Genomic DNA, 16,866 nt, shown 5'->3' on the forward strand with positions numbered 1-16,866 from the left:
GTGTATTCAACAACATAGTTCTGTAAGGCCTAGCCAGAATAGTTAGGCAAGAAAAAGAAATAAAAGGCATTTAAATTAGAAAGGAAGTAAAAGTATCTGTGTTTGTAGATGACATGATCTTACATATAGAAAACCCTAAAGATCCCCATCCCCAAAAAAATAGACCTAATAAATGAGTCAGCAAAGTTACAGGACATAAAATCAGCATACACTAACAAAATATATCCTGAAGAGGAAATTGAGAAACAAGTGCATTTACAGTAGCATCTAAAAAAAATAAAATATTTAGGAATAAACCTAACCAACAAAGTGAAAGACTTTTACATAAAAAATTGCAAAATGCTGAAAAAGAAGACAAATGGGAAGACATCCTGTGTTAATGGATTGGAAGGTTAATGGTTAATATCAGTACTACCTAAAATGATCTACAGATTTAATGCAGTCCATCAAATTCTTCATGACATTTTTTGCAGAAATAGAAAAATTTATCCTAAAATTCATATGGAATCTCAAGGGACCCTGAATAGTCAAAACAATCCTTAAAAAAAAAAAAAGAAAGAAAAAGTTGGATTCTCTCGCATCATTGATGTTTCTTTCTCTCCCTTCCTCTGTGAAATCAAGATAGTGTAGTGTAGTATAAAGAACACTGGATTGTGGCCAGCAAAATCTGAGCCTTGCTAGTGGGAAAGTCACTGGGCCTCAGTGCCTTTCTCTATAAAATGAGACATTTTATGTTTTCTATTCTTTGCGGCTAAAAATCTTATGCTATTTGTGTATATTTTTCTGTAACAAAACCATGAATTTGAATTGAGTATGTTCATGTAACAGAAGGAAAACAATCTTTAATCTCTTTTCATAATTCATTTTAATCAGTTACTAGAGGCCCAGTGCATGAAATTCATGCACAGGGGAGGGGGGAATGTTCCTCAGCCCAGCCTGCACCATCTCCAATCCTGCCTGCCTGCCTTATTGCCCCTAACCACTTCTGCCTGCCAGCCTGATCACCCCTAACCACTCCCCTGCCAGCCTGATCGACGCCTAACTGCTCCCCTGCCGGCCCAGTCGCCCCTAACTGCCATCCCGTGCCGGCCTGGTCCCCCGCCAACTGTCCTCCCCTGCAGGCCTGGTCCCTCCCAACTGCCCTCCCCTGCAGGCCTGATCGCCCACAACTGCCTTCCCCGGTTGGCCATCTTGTGTCCACACATGAGCGGCCATCCTGGAGTGATGGTCAATTTGCACATTACCTCTTTATTATATAGGATTATTTTACAAATGGCACAAAATAATTGTTTTTCTTATCTGAGAATACACCAAATAAGCAAGGAAATCAGATTTCTTCACCAGTGGTAAAATAAAGCTTGGGTTCTCTTGACTTCCTTAATTGGTTGAATGTCATTTTGTTTCTTATTCTCCATAATTTTCCCTAACGTCTTTCCCATGTGTTGAATTTCCTTCAACCTGTCCTTCAGTTTGTGAAATTTTATTTCTTTTGAGAAGTACTCAAAATATTTGAAGAGAAATTATCATTCTTGCCAGTATTCGATCAATCCCTTATAATTCATTCATTCAAAAAGAGAGTACTTTCCCTTTTGCTCATATAAAACTTAAATATGCATTTGTTTAGTATAACAGACTTCTCTCTTTTTTGTCCTTAATCACTTTCTATAAGTGATTCTGAACATTTACCTACTTTGGCTGTGTACCTACATTGGCTGCCTTTCCCATCTCTGAGAAGGTTATATATGTGTCTCACTACACCTGTTGTCATTTCTTAACCATTATTCTTTATCTACCAGACACCTCCTCACCAACAACACATGCAAACATGCAATACACACACACACACACACACACACACACACACAAAGTTCGTTTGTTATGACTTAAGGCAAAAAAATGGTGCCAAATGTGAAAACACTGAACAATTGTAGCAGAAAAATACTCTTCTCTATTATTATCTTTAAGAATAAATTCACAGATTGTGTAAGCATTTAAAATGTGTTTTATTGTCATAAATGTAAAGTTGGGGTTTATTTGCTAATCATATGCAATTTGACAGCATAACATATATACTGTTTGGAAAAGGCATGAATAAGCAGCATGATAGCTGCTGCTGGACAGGTCAAATGGAGCTGAATAGAGGGAGAAATAGGAAAGGAATGGGAAAAAGCGACTTTTGTAGTTGTATAATTTAGCATTTTGGTTTACCGTATTTGTGTGTTGAACAAATATCATACTTACCAACTATGTTTAATGTGATGACCATTTGGGTTGAAAGCACCAATAACTCATTTTCTCTGAAAATGCTTAGGTTTGCTTTTTATGACAGGGATCTGGCTCCGTGACTTTCCACTCCTGGCTTCTGACAATTTTCAACAGTTCCTGTATGTGCCATCTTTTGTCATTCTCTCTTTTTGTATGTCCTATATTTTCTATCTGGAATGCCCGTCTCTAAATAAGTTTCCATTCAGTCTTAAAGATTCAGCTTATATTTCATCTCTATTATATTATTTAGTTTCTCTACTTATTAAATCAAGGAACATATTTAGAATGGTGTTTGGCACCCAATATTTTCTAAATGTTAGCTCTTACTACTATTTTATTATATTTCTGTGTCATAAGAGTACTAATTCCTTAAGGCCATAGATAAGCTGTATCACTAGTCCATTTTTGTACTTTTAAATGCTTAACAAATAGATAACTAGTAAATATTTGAATGATTGAGTCAATGCTTTCCAGTAGGCCCTAAATAGTAGTACAATAGTAATCCATATTGAGGAAGGAGGGATATGTATGTTTGTGTATTTATAACTTTTTAAAACATTTTACCGAGGTAGAATTTACCTTGTATAAAGCTTAATGATTTTGCCCACCATTGTGGCTCAGTGGTTGAGCATTGACCTATGAACCAGGAATTCTCGGTTCGATTCCTATCATTTTCTGTATGTATTACTGTAATTTTAAATTTATACTGAATAAGTCTAGGAAATGCAAGCAAGCATTCACAGGTCACCAAGAGTAAACAAATGCACATGGCTAGTGCGTGGCTTAACACATATGGGAACAGCGGCAGGAGCACAATCCCTACTAGATTTTACAGCCAGAAGTTATGGGGACTTTTCTTCCCGGCACTGACACCCCAGACTGGGGGCACGGGACCCCTCACTCCTCAGGGAAACCTTTACAGCCAAGATATGCCTCCCAGTTTTTGAAATTTTAAACTGCCACATGTTGTCGTGGGACCAGCCAATTCCACCCACATCTCTGCCCCTCCTACCAGTCTTCAAGTGCTGCTTCTTTAATTCCCAAGTTGTAGGACTTTCATTCAGCTGGATTTCAGGTGGCTCTGAATGAAGGTTGTTCTGTATTTTAGTTGTAAATTTTGATGATGTTGTGGGAGGCTATGAGTACTGCATTTAACCGCCATCTTGACCAGAAGCCTCTTGATGGACTTTTTAGAAAGGAATTCTTTTCTTTTTTTTTCATAATTTTTATTGATAGCAGAGAGGAAGAGAGAGGGGGAGAGAAATAGAAACATCAGTAATGAGAAAGAATCATTGATTGGCTGCCTCCTGCACACCCCATGTTGGGGATCGAGCCCACAACCCAGGCATGTGCCCTGATTGGGAATCAAACCATGATCTCCTGGATCACAGGTTGATGCTCAACCCCTCAGCCACACAGGCCAGCCTAGAGAGGAATTCTTTACTGAGTCCTTCCCATGGAGTCTGCTTATAATTCAGGCGTGCTTGGAAAGTTAGAAAAAAATTTATGTTATTGTTTCATTGACTTCTAACTGAAAGAGTATTTTCTTTTATAAGAGTTTATTTGGGCCAAACTGACAATTGCCAGGAAGCAAGATCTCAAATGCTTAGGAAAAGGACAGTTTTGCGGTTTCTTTTATGTATTGACAATTAAGGAGGGAATGCAAGGAAGATTACAGGAAGGTGGCAGAAAGCAAGGCAGGGATTGGATTACAGGATAATTAAGAAGATTATGTGATCCCTTTAGGGTGGTCACTTCTGAAAAGAGGTATTTCAAATGTGAATGTAACCTAGATGCACAGAAACAATTTTTGATTAAGGCAAAGATAAACCTTTCACTAAAAAAGTTACATGCCTCAGGCATGCCGACCCACCATGACCTGCCCGGTTAGGAATTTATATTGATTTCATCCTGTGGGGTTACTTTCCGAAAAACCCCTTTTTTGTCCACACACTTAATAATATAGCCAATAAATCTCAGTAGTTATTAAAGTTACCTGTGACTTTGTGACCACCAGTAAAAATTACATTATTATTGGAAGATATGCTGAAATATCTTTTATGGTCATCATTACTTTGAAATTGTAAGAGTTATTAGACCCACTGCTAAATCCATTTAATCTACACTAATAAAAGAGAAACATGGTAATTAGCGTACAACCGCTACCCTTTTCATTGGTTAATCAGTGAGTATATGCAAATTAACTGTCAGTCAAGATGGCGGCCGGCAGCCAGGCACTGAAGTGAGCATGAGGCTTGCTTGCTGCAGACTCCAACGTTCCCCACCTCACTTGCCGGGCTCTCAGTTGCAACTCTAAGCAACTATGTACTATGTTGCAAATAAGAAGGTAAACAAAACACCAGAAACCAGCCAGACTGAAACCCAGCCGGACTGAAACATTGTATCGATGTTTGCAGCAGCAAGGCCTCAGAGCTAAAGCTGGCCCAGAATAAAAAAAAAAGAAAAGAAAAGAAAACAAGGAGCGGTTGGAAGCTTTAGTCACTCGCCACCCGGAAAATAGCCCTCAGCGCCTCACCCAGACTGGCCAGGCACCCCAGTGGGGACCCCCACCCTGATCCAGGACACCCTTCAGGGCAAACCAGCCAGCCTCTACCCGTGCACCAGGCCTCTATTCTATATAGTAAAGGGTAATATGCCTCCCAGCACCGGGATCAGCAGAGCAGCAAGGCTCCCAGCACCGGGATCAGTGTGACAGGGGGCATCGCCCAAACCCCCTGATCACCCTGTGGCTCTGTGTGTGACAGGGGGTGGGGCCACAACCTCCCTATCCGCCCTGCTCTGTTCATGACAGGGGAAGGCACCCCAACCCCCTGATCAGCCCTGCTCTGTGCCTGATGGGGGGAGCTCCCCAATCCCCTGATTGCCCTGCGGCTCTGTGTTTGACAGGGTGCAGCGCACCAACCCCCTGATTGGCCCTGCTCTGTGTGTGACAGGGTGCGGCGCCTCAACCCCCTGATTGGCCTGCTATGTGTGTGACAGGGTAGAGCCATAACCTCTCCATCGGCCCTGCCCTGAGTGTGACAGGGTGCAGCGCCCCAACCCCCTGATCCATCCTGCTTTGTTTGTGACAGTGGTGGCACCCCAACCCCCTGATCGGCCCTGCTCTGTGGGTGATAGAGGGTGGCGCCCCAACCCCCCTCCATGGGCCTTGCTTTGTGTGTGATAGGGTAGAGCCATAACTTCCCCATTGGCCCTGCCCTGAGTGTGACAGGGTGCAGCGCCCCAACCCCCTGATCCGCCCTGCTCTGTGTGTGACAGGGGGCGGTGCCCCAACCCCCCTGATGGGCCCTGCTCTTTGAGTGACGCGGGGCAGCGCCCCAACCCCCTGATTGGCCCTGCTCTGTGCGTGACAGGGTATGGAGCCCCAACCCCCCTGATGGGCCCTGCTCTGTGCGTGACAGGGGGCAGCGCCCCAACCCCCTGATCGGCCCTGCTCTGTGTGTGACGGGGTGGCGCTGCAACCTCCCCATCGACCCTGCCTTCAGTGTGACAGGGGGCGGTGCCCCAACCCCCCAATCGGCCCTACCCTGAGCGTGACTGAGGGTAGCATTGCAACCTCCCGATCCGCCCTGCTCTGTGCATGACGGGGGTGGCGCCCCAACTCCCCAATCGGCCCTGCTCTGAGCCTGACCAGGGGCTGCACCTAGGGATTGGGCCTGCCCTGTGCCACCCGGGAGCAGGCCTAAGCCAGCAGGTCATTATCTCCCGAGGGGTCCCAGACTGCGAGAGGGCACAGGCCGGGCTGGGGGACACCCTCCCCCTGCCCCCTGAGTGCACAAATTTTTGTGCACCGGGCCTCTAGTGTTATAATAAAGCACATACAATTTTTGTTCTCATACTCATATATTGTTTTCTTTTTAATCTTACAAGTTTCTTTTCTGTATTTAAAAACACTATCTGAGAAGGTGTCTGTCCATTGATTTCACCAGATTTCCAAAGGAATCAGTGGCACACAAAAATTAAGATTACCTGTAAGGATTCCTTTGGTTACTGTGATAAGAATGGAGTCGGGAGGAGGATGGAAAGAAAGAGTAGATGGAGGTATACAAGTTAGGAAGCTTCTGCATTAATCTAGGGGAGGGATAATGGTGAGTTGGACCAGAGTTGTGGAAGATGAGGTAGTGATATTCAGTTGGATTTCAGATAAGTTTTAAAAGTTGAACCAATAGGATTTGCTTACAGATTTAATGTGTGAGAGATAAAGAAGAATCCAGGATGGCTCCTAGATTTTTGATCTGTGCAACTGGAAGGATAGAATTGCCATATGCTGAAATTTTCTTTGAAGTAATTAATCTGTAATATTGGATAGATCAAATTTTTAAACAGTAACATAAGGCTTATAAAAATACAAAGTCTTTTAATGAAAAAAATCTTATTCCATATATAAACTATATGAGATGGGATAGAGTATGTATGTTTGTTAAAGATCAAAAGTTCAGTTTTGGACATAAGTTTGAGATACTTATTAGACACCTAAGTATGAATTTGTGACTTACTCTTTCCACTTAATATGTCTTGGCATATGCAGTCATTAGAAAGAATAAGGTAAACCCATACAAACAAAGAGCTTGAACTTGTATTGTTCTTGAATATGTGAATGTTTTATAGTGAGCATATATCCATGTGTTAGGTGACTTTAAAACGAGAAAAGCATGTTAAAAAATATGAGAATTGTTACAGTACCTGATAGAATAATTATTGTGGTCATTGGGAATGAAATTGATCTGTGTATACCACCATGAAAGATTTCTAAAATCTACAAATGAGGTGAATAATAGAATAAATAGATAAGTGTGTCAGAATCATAATAAATCTAATAGTGTTTATATTTAGAAAGAGAAGCTGGATGGGCTGTTACAGTTTTAAAAATTTATGATATATCCAATATTATAGATCTATTAATAATTTCAAAGAGATTGTTAATTGAGAATATGAATGTGAATGGAAGTTAGAAATTTTTTCATATAATGTTTATTATGAATAAAATATTACAGGTGAATACATGACTAGAAGAAAAGATAAGGAGATGCACGTCAGAATGTTAGTGGTGTTTTTCTGTGGGTGATGGAATTTGAGGTGAATTGTTAAAAATATTTTTCTTTAATTTCTTGTAGACTATGAGAAGACAACGAAATGAAGTTGTGGTTGAATTAAGGAAGGTAAGTCTGATTATTATTGGGTACTTGTAAGCATCATTGTAATAACATTACAGCATGTATAGAGGATATCAAATGTATGTGAATCTCAAGTGCTGAGCATTTCTTTTTCTTTTGAAAACTGAAAGATTTTGACTAAATTTGGCAAACTTTTGAAGTTGGCAAAATACAACTTGACCACTATCAAAAAAAACAGAGAAACTAATTATGAGATGGTTTTTTCCTTCTGATCTATATAATTTGTAAGTCATGAGTGTACTAGTAGTTATACTAAATAGTTCTATTTACAATAGCAGTTACACCCTGAAAGGAACTTGTTACTTATAAATTTCATCAACTTTTCAAGTATTAAAGTAGTTGAAAATGTATTTTTTTAATTTGTCCCAAACATTTTAAGTGAAATTCAAGTGGCCCTTGATTTTTTAAGGCAGTGTTGATTTTTGTCTGATTTTTGAACTGCCCAACTTTTGCTTTGACTTTTTTTTTAGGCAGTAAAGAGAAGCTCCCACATGATGTATAAAATGGTTTAGTACTTTTAAATAAATATGTATGTTTGGTTCTGGCTTAAACTGTATACACTTTTTTAATCAATTTTTGTTGTTGTTCATTACTTTGTTTTTACATAGTTCACCGTTTATTAAAAACTTAATTATTTGGGGTTTGGGTCTCAAATTAGAGTTGCTTAAGTGTTTAATTCACAATTTGGTTTAATTTTCTACATTTGCATTTACTTTTAAAAGGCACTTCATATTTCATTTTGTAGGCACAGAATAGCCTAACCTCTGTATGAAAGTATTTAGCTTCCTTTATTTAAAGTTACTTCTTTTCTTTTTATACTTATTTTTAAGAATAAAAGAGATGAACATCTCTTAAAGAGGAGGAATGTACCACATGAAGATATCTGTGAAGACTCTGATATAGATGGTGATTATAGAGTGGTAAGTTATTGTTATCCTGGTTACTTAAAACTACCAGTGAAAGATTTTATATAAATATAGAATTTTAAGGTGATTTTCTAACTTAGTTTTCACTTTAACTTTTTTCCCCAGCAAAATACCTCTCTAGAAGCTATTGTTCAAGTAAGTTGTGTTATTATTTCCTCTCTTTATTACATTTCTTGGATTTAGCTAATTACTGTGTATCTACATCAAAACTTTTATTTTTTTATAGAATGCTTCAAGTGATAACCAAGGAATTCAATTAAGTGCAGTTCAAGCTGCTAGGTAAGTTAAATTTTGAGGATATACTTAAGTTTTATAACTTACACAGAAGTTCTGTTTTGGGTATTCACTAGATAGTAGTCTTGACACTCATTTAACTTTGATAGCAAACAATATAGAACCAGTCATAAACCAACTGGATTAATTTTAAAATTAGTCTCTGATTTAGAATATTAAAATTGGTAGCAATGTTTTAAACTCACAAATACACTAAACTTTAGTGTACTTAATACGTACAGATGATAGGGAAAAGTTGATTTGATGGGTTATTGCTATAGACCAATTGGAAAACATTACTTAAAAGCTTTACCTTTTATTGATTATAGGTTTAATTTAATAAAAACTTAGATTGTTCAGATCCTGCCCAGGTAGCTAATTCTTCTCATAGTCCTCATATTGATCAAATAACAAATTAAGTTATAAGCTTAATATAGCAGTGTATAGGCAAGTAGACATTAAGATTTAGGACTACAAAGACTCCCAGACTCTTTCCAGGTAAGAATACTGAAATATTTCTGTTTTAATACCTATGCTCTCATAGTTAATAGTTTGGAGAAAACATAGTTATATCATAGTGTTTGCTTTGTATATCTATAGATATAAAAGCCTAAGTGACCGTTACAACTGGACAACCAGCCGGTAGCTATGACACAGAAGCCCGCCCCCTGGTGGTCAGTGTACTCCCACAGCCAACCTCCTACGGTCCCTCCTCCCGGCTAGCTAACCTCCTGCAGTCCTTCCACCTGGCCAGCCGACCCCAATCTCCCTGATAGGGACTAGACGAGACAGCTCCCATTGGCTGGGAGGGACCTCACCTGTGCACGAATTCATGCACCAGGCCTCTAGTATAAATATAAGAATAGCAGCCTGTGTTGCAATTAGTAGTAGGACAGACTTAAGCAAGAAATTGATCCTACTTTGAGAATTTTTAAGTGGAAAAAGATTTCACAGGTCCATCTAATATCTTACCTTGTGCATAAAACCCTTTATGTTTATAGACTTTTCCTACTTTTTAATATTCGCTTTATTTTTAATTTTGATGTATTGATTTTAAAGAGAGGAGAAAAAAACACATTGATTTGTTGTTACACTTATTTATGCATTCATTGGTTGCTTCTTGTATGTACCTTGACCAGAGATTGAACCCAAAACCTTGGCGTTGGGGGACAACACTCTAACCAACTGACCTATTCAGCCAGGACCTTTTATATTCACTTTAAATTACCTAGAACAGATGGCAAACTTATACAAATACAGTGTTTAGCCCACTACAGGTAACAGAACTTCTTAGAGAGGACTTTGTTTTGTAGGAAGAAAATTGCAGAAGTTTTCACACCTCAAAACGGCAAATTAATGTTTATAGGAAGAATGATTAAGAAATTGATACATTATGCTCACCATTGTCTGAATTGATTATTTTACAGTTTTGGGGCAATATGAGTTCTGTAAGATAATTAAATCCCAATGGCAGGGATTCTCAATCTCCCTAGGAGGTCCTGAGACAACTTCAAGGGGTATACAAGATCAAACCTATTTTCACAATAATTCTAAGACCTTATTTGCCCCTTTTCACTGTGTCACCATTTACGTTGATGTGACAGAGGCAACTGTGGGTAAAACTTAGCACAGATCAAGACTGGCACAAAATTGATTTTATGGCTATTTTTCAGATATTATTTGTACTATTATGCACTCAAAGAAAAAAAGCAATTTCTGTTAAAGAATGTCTTCAGTTAGCCCAGTCAGTGAGCATCAACTTATGAACCTGGAGGTCACAGTTCAATTTCTAGTCAGGGCACATGCCCAGGTTTCGGGATTCAACCTATAGTGGCAGGGCAGCTGATCAATGACTCATCATTGATGTTTCTATCGTTTCCTCTCCCTTCTTCTCTGAATCAATAAAAATATTTTTTTTATTAAAAAAAAAGAATGTCTTCAATGAAGTAGTAAAAACATTTTTTTTACTATGTCTGGTACGTCAATTAACAGTGACTGGGTTATTTCTTAGTTTGTGCTATGTGCCATGTGTTATAGAAAATACTGTAAAGAAGCATGTGGCATACTTTTTGCCCTATAAGAGGTTAAGAGCCTAATTAGGAAGGCGAAACTAAGTATATGCTACGTAAATATGCTTTTAGTAATACAGGGAATTTAGAATTCAGGGAAGATATTATGAAAACATAGAACTTAAAATGGACTTTGATTATGTAGATTTTGAATAGACAGAAAAGGGCATTCCAAGTGCAGAGAATAGGAAAAGGGCTTGGAAATGCAATAGAAGTGGTGGGACAGATAACTGACCTTAGGAGTTTACATTAAGTAGCCATCATTTGGTATATATACAGGGGAATGATCTCACTAAGCTTTCTTAAAACATTGTATTTATATCGTAATGCATGGTATTCAAATGGTTAAAGATTTGGGTTAGGCCACATTGAGGACTTAATCTGCTAAACCTACAGTCTTCCACATGTGTAAATAGACACAAAATTTTGTTGTTTTACCCTCTAAGCTTCATAAGAGCAAGGGTGTGTCTGTCTTATTCACCTTAATATCTCCAGTATCTCTTTGGATATTTTTCTATGTATTGTTGTACTTACTTCACTTCACTTTAGTTACTTTGATGAGAAGTTTGAGCTTACATGATATTTGATTTAGTGTATGCAGTAGGATGAAATATTGGACACTAGTATCAGCTATAAATTTGTAACAGCAGTCTACCTGCTTTTGTCCTTTATCTTCTATTGTGACATGGTTTGAATAATTTTGGATATTTTGGTGACCTTCCTTACTTAGCAAGGTCAATGACATGGTGAAGGAATCTGCCCACTTTTTTTCTCTGACCTCAACATTGCAAAGGTAACACTTAAAACATCTAGTTGTCATATTTAGGCCTTCATTGTGGGAATAATATTACTGTGCTAATAAAAAAAAGAGGTAAAGTGGTTATGTCTACCATTTTTCCTAATTAGTAATCTATATATTTATGAATTAATATTTTAATACAGAAAAGGTTGCATTATAAATTTTTTAAGTAACTTTCAGAGTAAGTATTTGTGCCAGGTAGTCACATTTATTGTAATCAATATCAAGTATGAACTTGAATTTAATTATATGTGATTAAATTTCACAAGTATGTATATCTCTTATAGGAAGCTTTTGTCCAGTGATCGAAATCCACCAATTGATGACTTAATAAAATCTGGAATATTGCCTATTTTAGTCCATTGTCTTGAAAGAGATGACAAGTAAGTACATTATTTTAAGAAATAATTTAGGATGTATTCTTTGCAGAAGATAAGATTTTCTAGTAATTAGTTTGATCTTTAAGTAAAGAAAAGTGCCACGAGATGGAGTTGAAAACCCAAAATGAAAAACAATGCAGGGTGTTTATACCAAGAGGTAAAGGTAGAGGCCAAAGAAGAATTTGAGAATGATACAACTTTTAAGCTTTGAAAATTGGCAAGAAACAGTTTGGCCAGATAGGTCCTTGAGAACACTGTTTGGATTGTAATGTGCAGGTATAATAAAAAATTCTTACTAAGAAATAGATCATGTGAATAGGTTATATGCTTTTTATACTAAAGGGAAATTTTAAATGGAGGTTTAAAAGAAGTCCTGGATGCATAGATACCTTTTGAAACAAAATATTCAATGCTTTATAATGCTCTATGAGGGAGGAATGGTTGATAGATATTTGATACATAATAATTTTTTTAAATTATTTGTTTTTTTGTAGTCCTTCTTTACAGTTTGAAGCTGCATGGGCTTTGACAAATATTGCATCTGGAACCTCTGAACAAACTCAAGCAGTAGTTCAGTCCAGTAAGTTGGTTATTAACAGACAAAATAAATAGTGACTCTATTAAAAAGAATAGAGTTATTCTATATAATAAAAGCCCAATATGCTAAGTGTCCTACCATTCGTTCAACCATTCGACCAGTCACTATGACAAACACTGACCACCAGGGTGCAGACACTCCAACCGGTAAGTTAGCTTGCTGCTGGGTCCGGTCCGGCCAATCAGGACTGGGCAAGTTGGGCTGAACACACCCTGGAGTCCTCCCGCAGTCTCTCCCCAGCCCTGATCCTCACTGGCCAGGCCGAGGGACCCCACCGGTGCATGAATCTGTGCACCAGGCCTCTAGTTTATATTATAAAATAATAGCTATTCAATAACACTTAAGATATTTGAAGTAAGCCAACTTAAGTATGTTACTTTGATATCCTGTACCAGTGAAGAATCATTTGTTCGATGCAGTATTCTGTTCAGGTACAAACCTTTCTCTGTGTTTCCCACCCTTGTTATTAAGCAACAGAGCCACTATCTGAATCAAAGTCTCATGTGGCACAGGAATTGCTGGCCTGTGTAAAGACCCATGTGATATAATTCATAAGTTACTTTAACATTTGGACTCTTGTGTTTTTAATTTGAAGATAAATATTAATCTATAAGGAATTAACCTTAAAATTGGAATTAAATCCAAGTTTAATTGTAAATGAAATCTTACCAGCTTAATTTTACATTTGTCTGCATGTTAAAATTGTTCTTTTAATGCTAACTAAGCAATCTGCTGGTCAAAATTTTCCACTGCTGCTATTGTAATGAAAATCATGTAATAAAAATATATTTCAAGTATATTTTGGATAAGTTTCTTTTGAGGTTTCAGCAAAAAAACCAAGATTGATTTTGGTTTAGATTATAGTATCTTCAACCGTTTTTCCAATTTTATTGGAAATGTAATTGACATATAGCTGTGCTTATACTTAACTGCTTTTATGTTTTCCTCCTTCAGATGCCGTGCCACTTTTCCTGAGGCTTCTTCATTCACCCCATCAAAATGTCTGTGAGCAAGCAGTGTGGGCATTGGGAAATATCATAGGTTTGTCTTCAACTTATAATAGTCCAGCCATTGTTATCAATACTATGTAATGAAAATAACTTTAGTAATTGAAAAGGAAAAATAGTTGGTCTGGATCAGTACTAATTTTTATGAAATAGTTTACAGAAATTAAAGCTATTTAAGTATAAACTGATAGTAAACAAAATGAATATCTTTGCTGCTTATGATAACATAATATATTTTGGCATGTAGTCAATATTTAGTTATTTGAAAATTATGAAATAATGTATATCATTTAGATCTTTTCCTGCTCCTTTATTATGTTGGGGTCCATTTTCTTAGCTCTCCCCTCTGTCATAGAAAGTATGTAATAAAAAGGAGGAAGCAAAACTTAAAAATTTTTCTTCATAATATCGTTTTTAAGAAAAGTTTTGAATTAAAATTTTTATATCTCTTGTAGATTTTAGTACATTATAATAATGTTATCTACTATCATAATGAAATCAGTATATAGGAGATAATCTAGAGCTTATAGACCAGGGGCCATTTGGACATTTATAACACCATTCACAGGCCATACAGAATTATCAACTTAAAAATTAGCTTGCTATATTTGGTCAAACATTTAATTAGCTCACCCCTAATGCCTAGGCAGGGCTAGACCAAGTGATTTCATGGGCCAGGATCAGACGTTCCCCACCCCGGTTACAGACAGTCTCATTAAATGGTGAACATCATGATTACCATTCTTTAAGGTTTATTCTAATAAATAATGTAGGAAAAATAATTAAAGACAATTTTAATGTTTCAAGGATTGTTTTTTAACTTGAGCATACACTTCACCCAAATTCAAAAGACTATCGTGGAGAATAATTTATAATTAATGCTCTTAATGCTTTGATATTGGATCATCAGTATAAATTCTATAAATATTTTCTCTCCAGTAGTATTGTGGTATATCTTTTTAATACATGAATGTTTGTTAAACTGGGATTGCCATTGAAAGAAAAGATAAAAGCAACAATTCTCTGTTCGAAAAGTATTTTAAGCTACCCTTAGGCTTCTAGTGTTCAGATGGCATAAAAGTGTTTTATAAGTAAAACAGCTTATAACCCTGAATATTTGAGTAATATTTTTTTAAAAAAACAAAAAACTTAGTACCTTATATTGCTTCTCTTGGCTCAAAGACCTAAACATGTGAACTTGGTCATTATTGTCTAGAACTTTTTTATAAAACTAAATAGGATAACTGATTAAAATGCAGCATATTGAATCTAGTGCTTTATTTTCTGAATTGCTTATTGACAACATATTTTATTAAATTAATAAATTCTTCTTACAGGTGATGGGCCACAGTGTAGAGATTATGTCATAAATCTTGGAGTTGTGAAACCTTTACTTTCCTTCATAAGTCCATCTATTCCTATAACATTCTTAAGAAATGTTACTTGGGTTATGGTTAACTTATGTCGGCACAAAGACCCACCACCCCCAATGGAAACCATTCAGGAGGTAAACAAGTGTTTTTTGTTTTTATTTTCAAACTGAAGTAAGTATTATGTGTATGTTTTTATCTATGTATGTTTTAAAATCTGTATATTTTTCTCTTCAGATTCTTCCAGCTCTTTGTGTTTTAATTCATCACACAGACGTAAATGTGAGTAAACGCTTCATGTATTTTTTTATGTGTGTGTATGTATGCATGTGAGATGGGGAGAAAATGTTATAATGGACATCATGTCAGTGTATTCTATCACATTTTTCCATTCAAGAGCTAAAATACATAATTTGCCATTTTTGTACTCTGTATTTACTTACATCACTAAATTTAATTTCAGTAAGAAAATCAAACCTAATTGTTATTTTGGTCTAAGCAATAAAGTATATACACATGTATGTTAGTATTGTAGAAGTTACATTGGAAGTTCTTCAATTTGTTCATGAGCTTTTTATGGAATCTCATTTTGATAGCTTGACCAATAAGAGAATACATATACCCAATTTTTTTTTTTTAGTATGTTTTTATTGATTTCAGAGAGAAAGGGAAAGGGAGAGATAGAAACATTACTGATGAGAAAGAATCATTGATTGGCTGCCTCCTGCACGCCCCCTACTGGGGATCAAGCCTGCAACCCAGGTATGTGCCCTTGACCAGAATCGAACCTGGGACCCTTCAGTCCTTAGGCCAATGCTCTATTCACTAAGCCAAACCAGCTAGGGCTGTTTTTGTTTTTTTGAAAGATAGAAAGAGCCCTAGCCAGTTTGGCTCAGTGGATAGAGCATTGGCCCGCAGCCTGAAGGTACCCGGGTTCAATTCCAATCAAGGGCATGTATCTCACTTGCAAGCTTGATCCCCGGGCTGCACATCGATGTTTCTTTCTCTCTGTCTCTCCCCTTCCTTTCCACTCTCTCTAAAAAAATCAATGGAAAAAATATCCTCGGGTGAAGATTAACAACAAAAAAACAGCAACAAAAACCTGAAAGAGGACCTAAATAAGTTGTTGGTTAATAAATCATTAAACAATCTTTTTAAGTTAAAAGGAGAAATGTTTGTGCCTTTATGCATGACTTTGTATTCCTATACATACACCAAACCGTGGACATTATTTGCTCTTTAATTTTATTTTTACTCTGTTTCTCCACTTATAGTGACCTTGATAGTGGCTTTACTTGGTATAGAGATAACTTGAAATCCAGACAATAAGGAAAAAAATCAGTGCAGACTAGATTTTAAACATAACAAATAATCATTCTTATTAACACAGATGGCAAAGGAAAAAGCAACACAAAGTGTGAATGATGGAAAACTGTCCTGACTGCTTATAAAGCCAGTGTAGCCTTCAGTATGTTAGAAAAGCTAGCAATATATGTAATGGGTCAAGGAAATCATGTGGATTAAATGCATAGTAATAGTCAGGAACTTGTGTGGTTCTTTAAAAACACAGGTATGCCCTAACCAGTTTGGCTCAGTGGATAGAGCGTCAGCCTGCAGACTGAAAGGTCCCAGGTTCGATTCCGGTCAAGGGCATGTACCTTGGTTGCGGGCACATCCCCAGTAGCGGGTGTGCAGGAGGCAGCTGATCTATGTTTCTCTCTCATTGATGTTTCTAACTCTCTATCCCTCTCCCTTCCTCTCTGTAAAAAATCAATAAAATATTTTTAAAAATCAACTGGGGGGAAAATATTCTCAGCTGAGGATTAACAAAACAAAAATAAACAAATTTTGGCATATGTTGGTACTCCAGGAAAAAAAAAGTTACATTTGTAAGTTAAAGTTTCATTGTTTCACATATTTTAATACTTTATGTGTATGAATTTTCTCATTTGGTATCTTCTTTTTACATTAAAAATATCCATAG

General features: G+C 37.0%; 1 protein-coding gene across 1 annotated transcript in view; it reads left to right on the top strand.

Annotated features, from left to right (window-relative positions):
* The window catches only part of KPNA4 (karyopherin subunit alpha 4), a 57,539-nt gene that overhangs the window by 14,124 nt on the left and 26,549 nt on the right, over positions 1–16,866 (top strand). Inside the window, exons 2-10 of the mRNA XM_070406894.1 lie at positions 7,401–7,445; positions 8,291–8,380; positions 8,492–8,521; positions 8,613–8,665; positions 11,815–11,910; positions 12,402–12,487; positions 13,460–13,546; positions 14,850–15,019; positions 15,120–15,164. Of these exons, the coding sequence (XP_070262995.1) occupies positions 7,401–7,445; positions 8,291–8,380; positions 8,492–8,521; positions 8,613–8,665; positions 11,815–11,910; positions 12,402–12,487; positions 13,460–13,546; positions 14,850–15,019; positions 15,120–15,164 (702 nt within the window). The remainder of the gene's footprint in view (positions 1–7,400; positions 7,446–8,290; positions 8,381–8,491; positions 8,522–8,612; positions 8,666–11,814; positions 11,911–12,401; positions 12,488–13,459; positions 13,547–14,849; positions 15,020–15,119; positions 15,165–16,866) is intronic.

This window comes from Myotis yumanensis, unplaced genomic scaffold (assembly GCF_028538775.1).
Source record: "Myotis yumanensis isolate MYYU_CA2020_CCGP unplaced genomic scaffold, mMyoYum1.0.hap1 SCAF_2, whole genome shotgun sequence".
In the NCBI taxonomy this organism is placed as follows: domain Eukaryota; kingdom Metazoa; phylum Chordata; class Mammalia; order Chiroptera; family Vespertilionidae; genus Myotis; species Myotis yumanensis.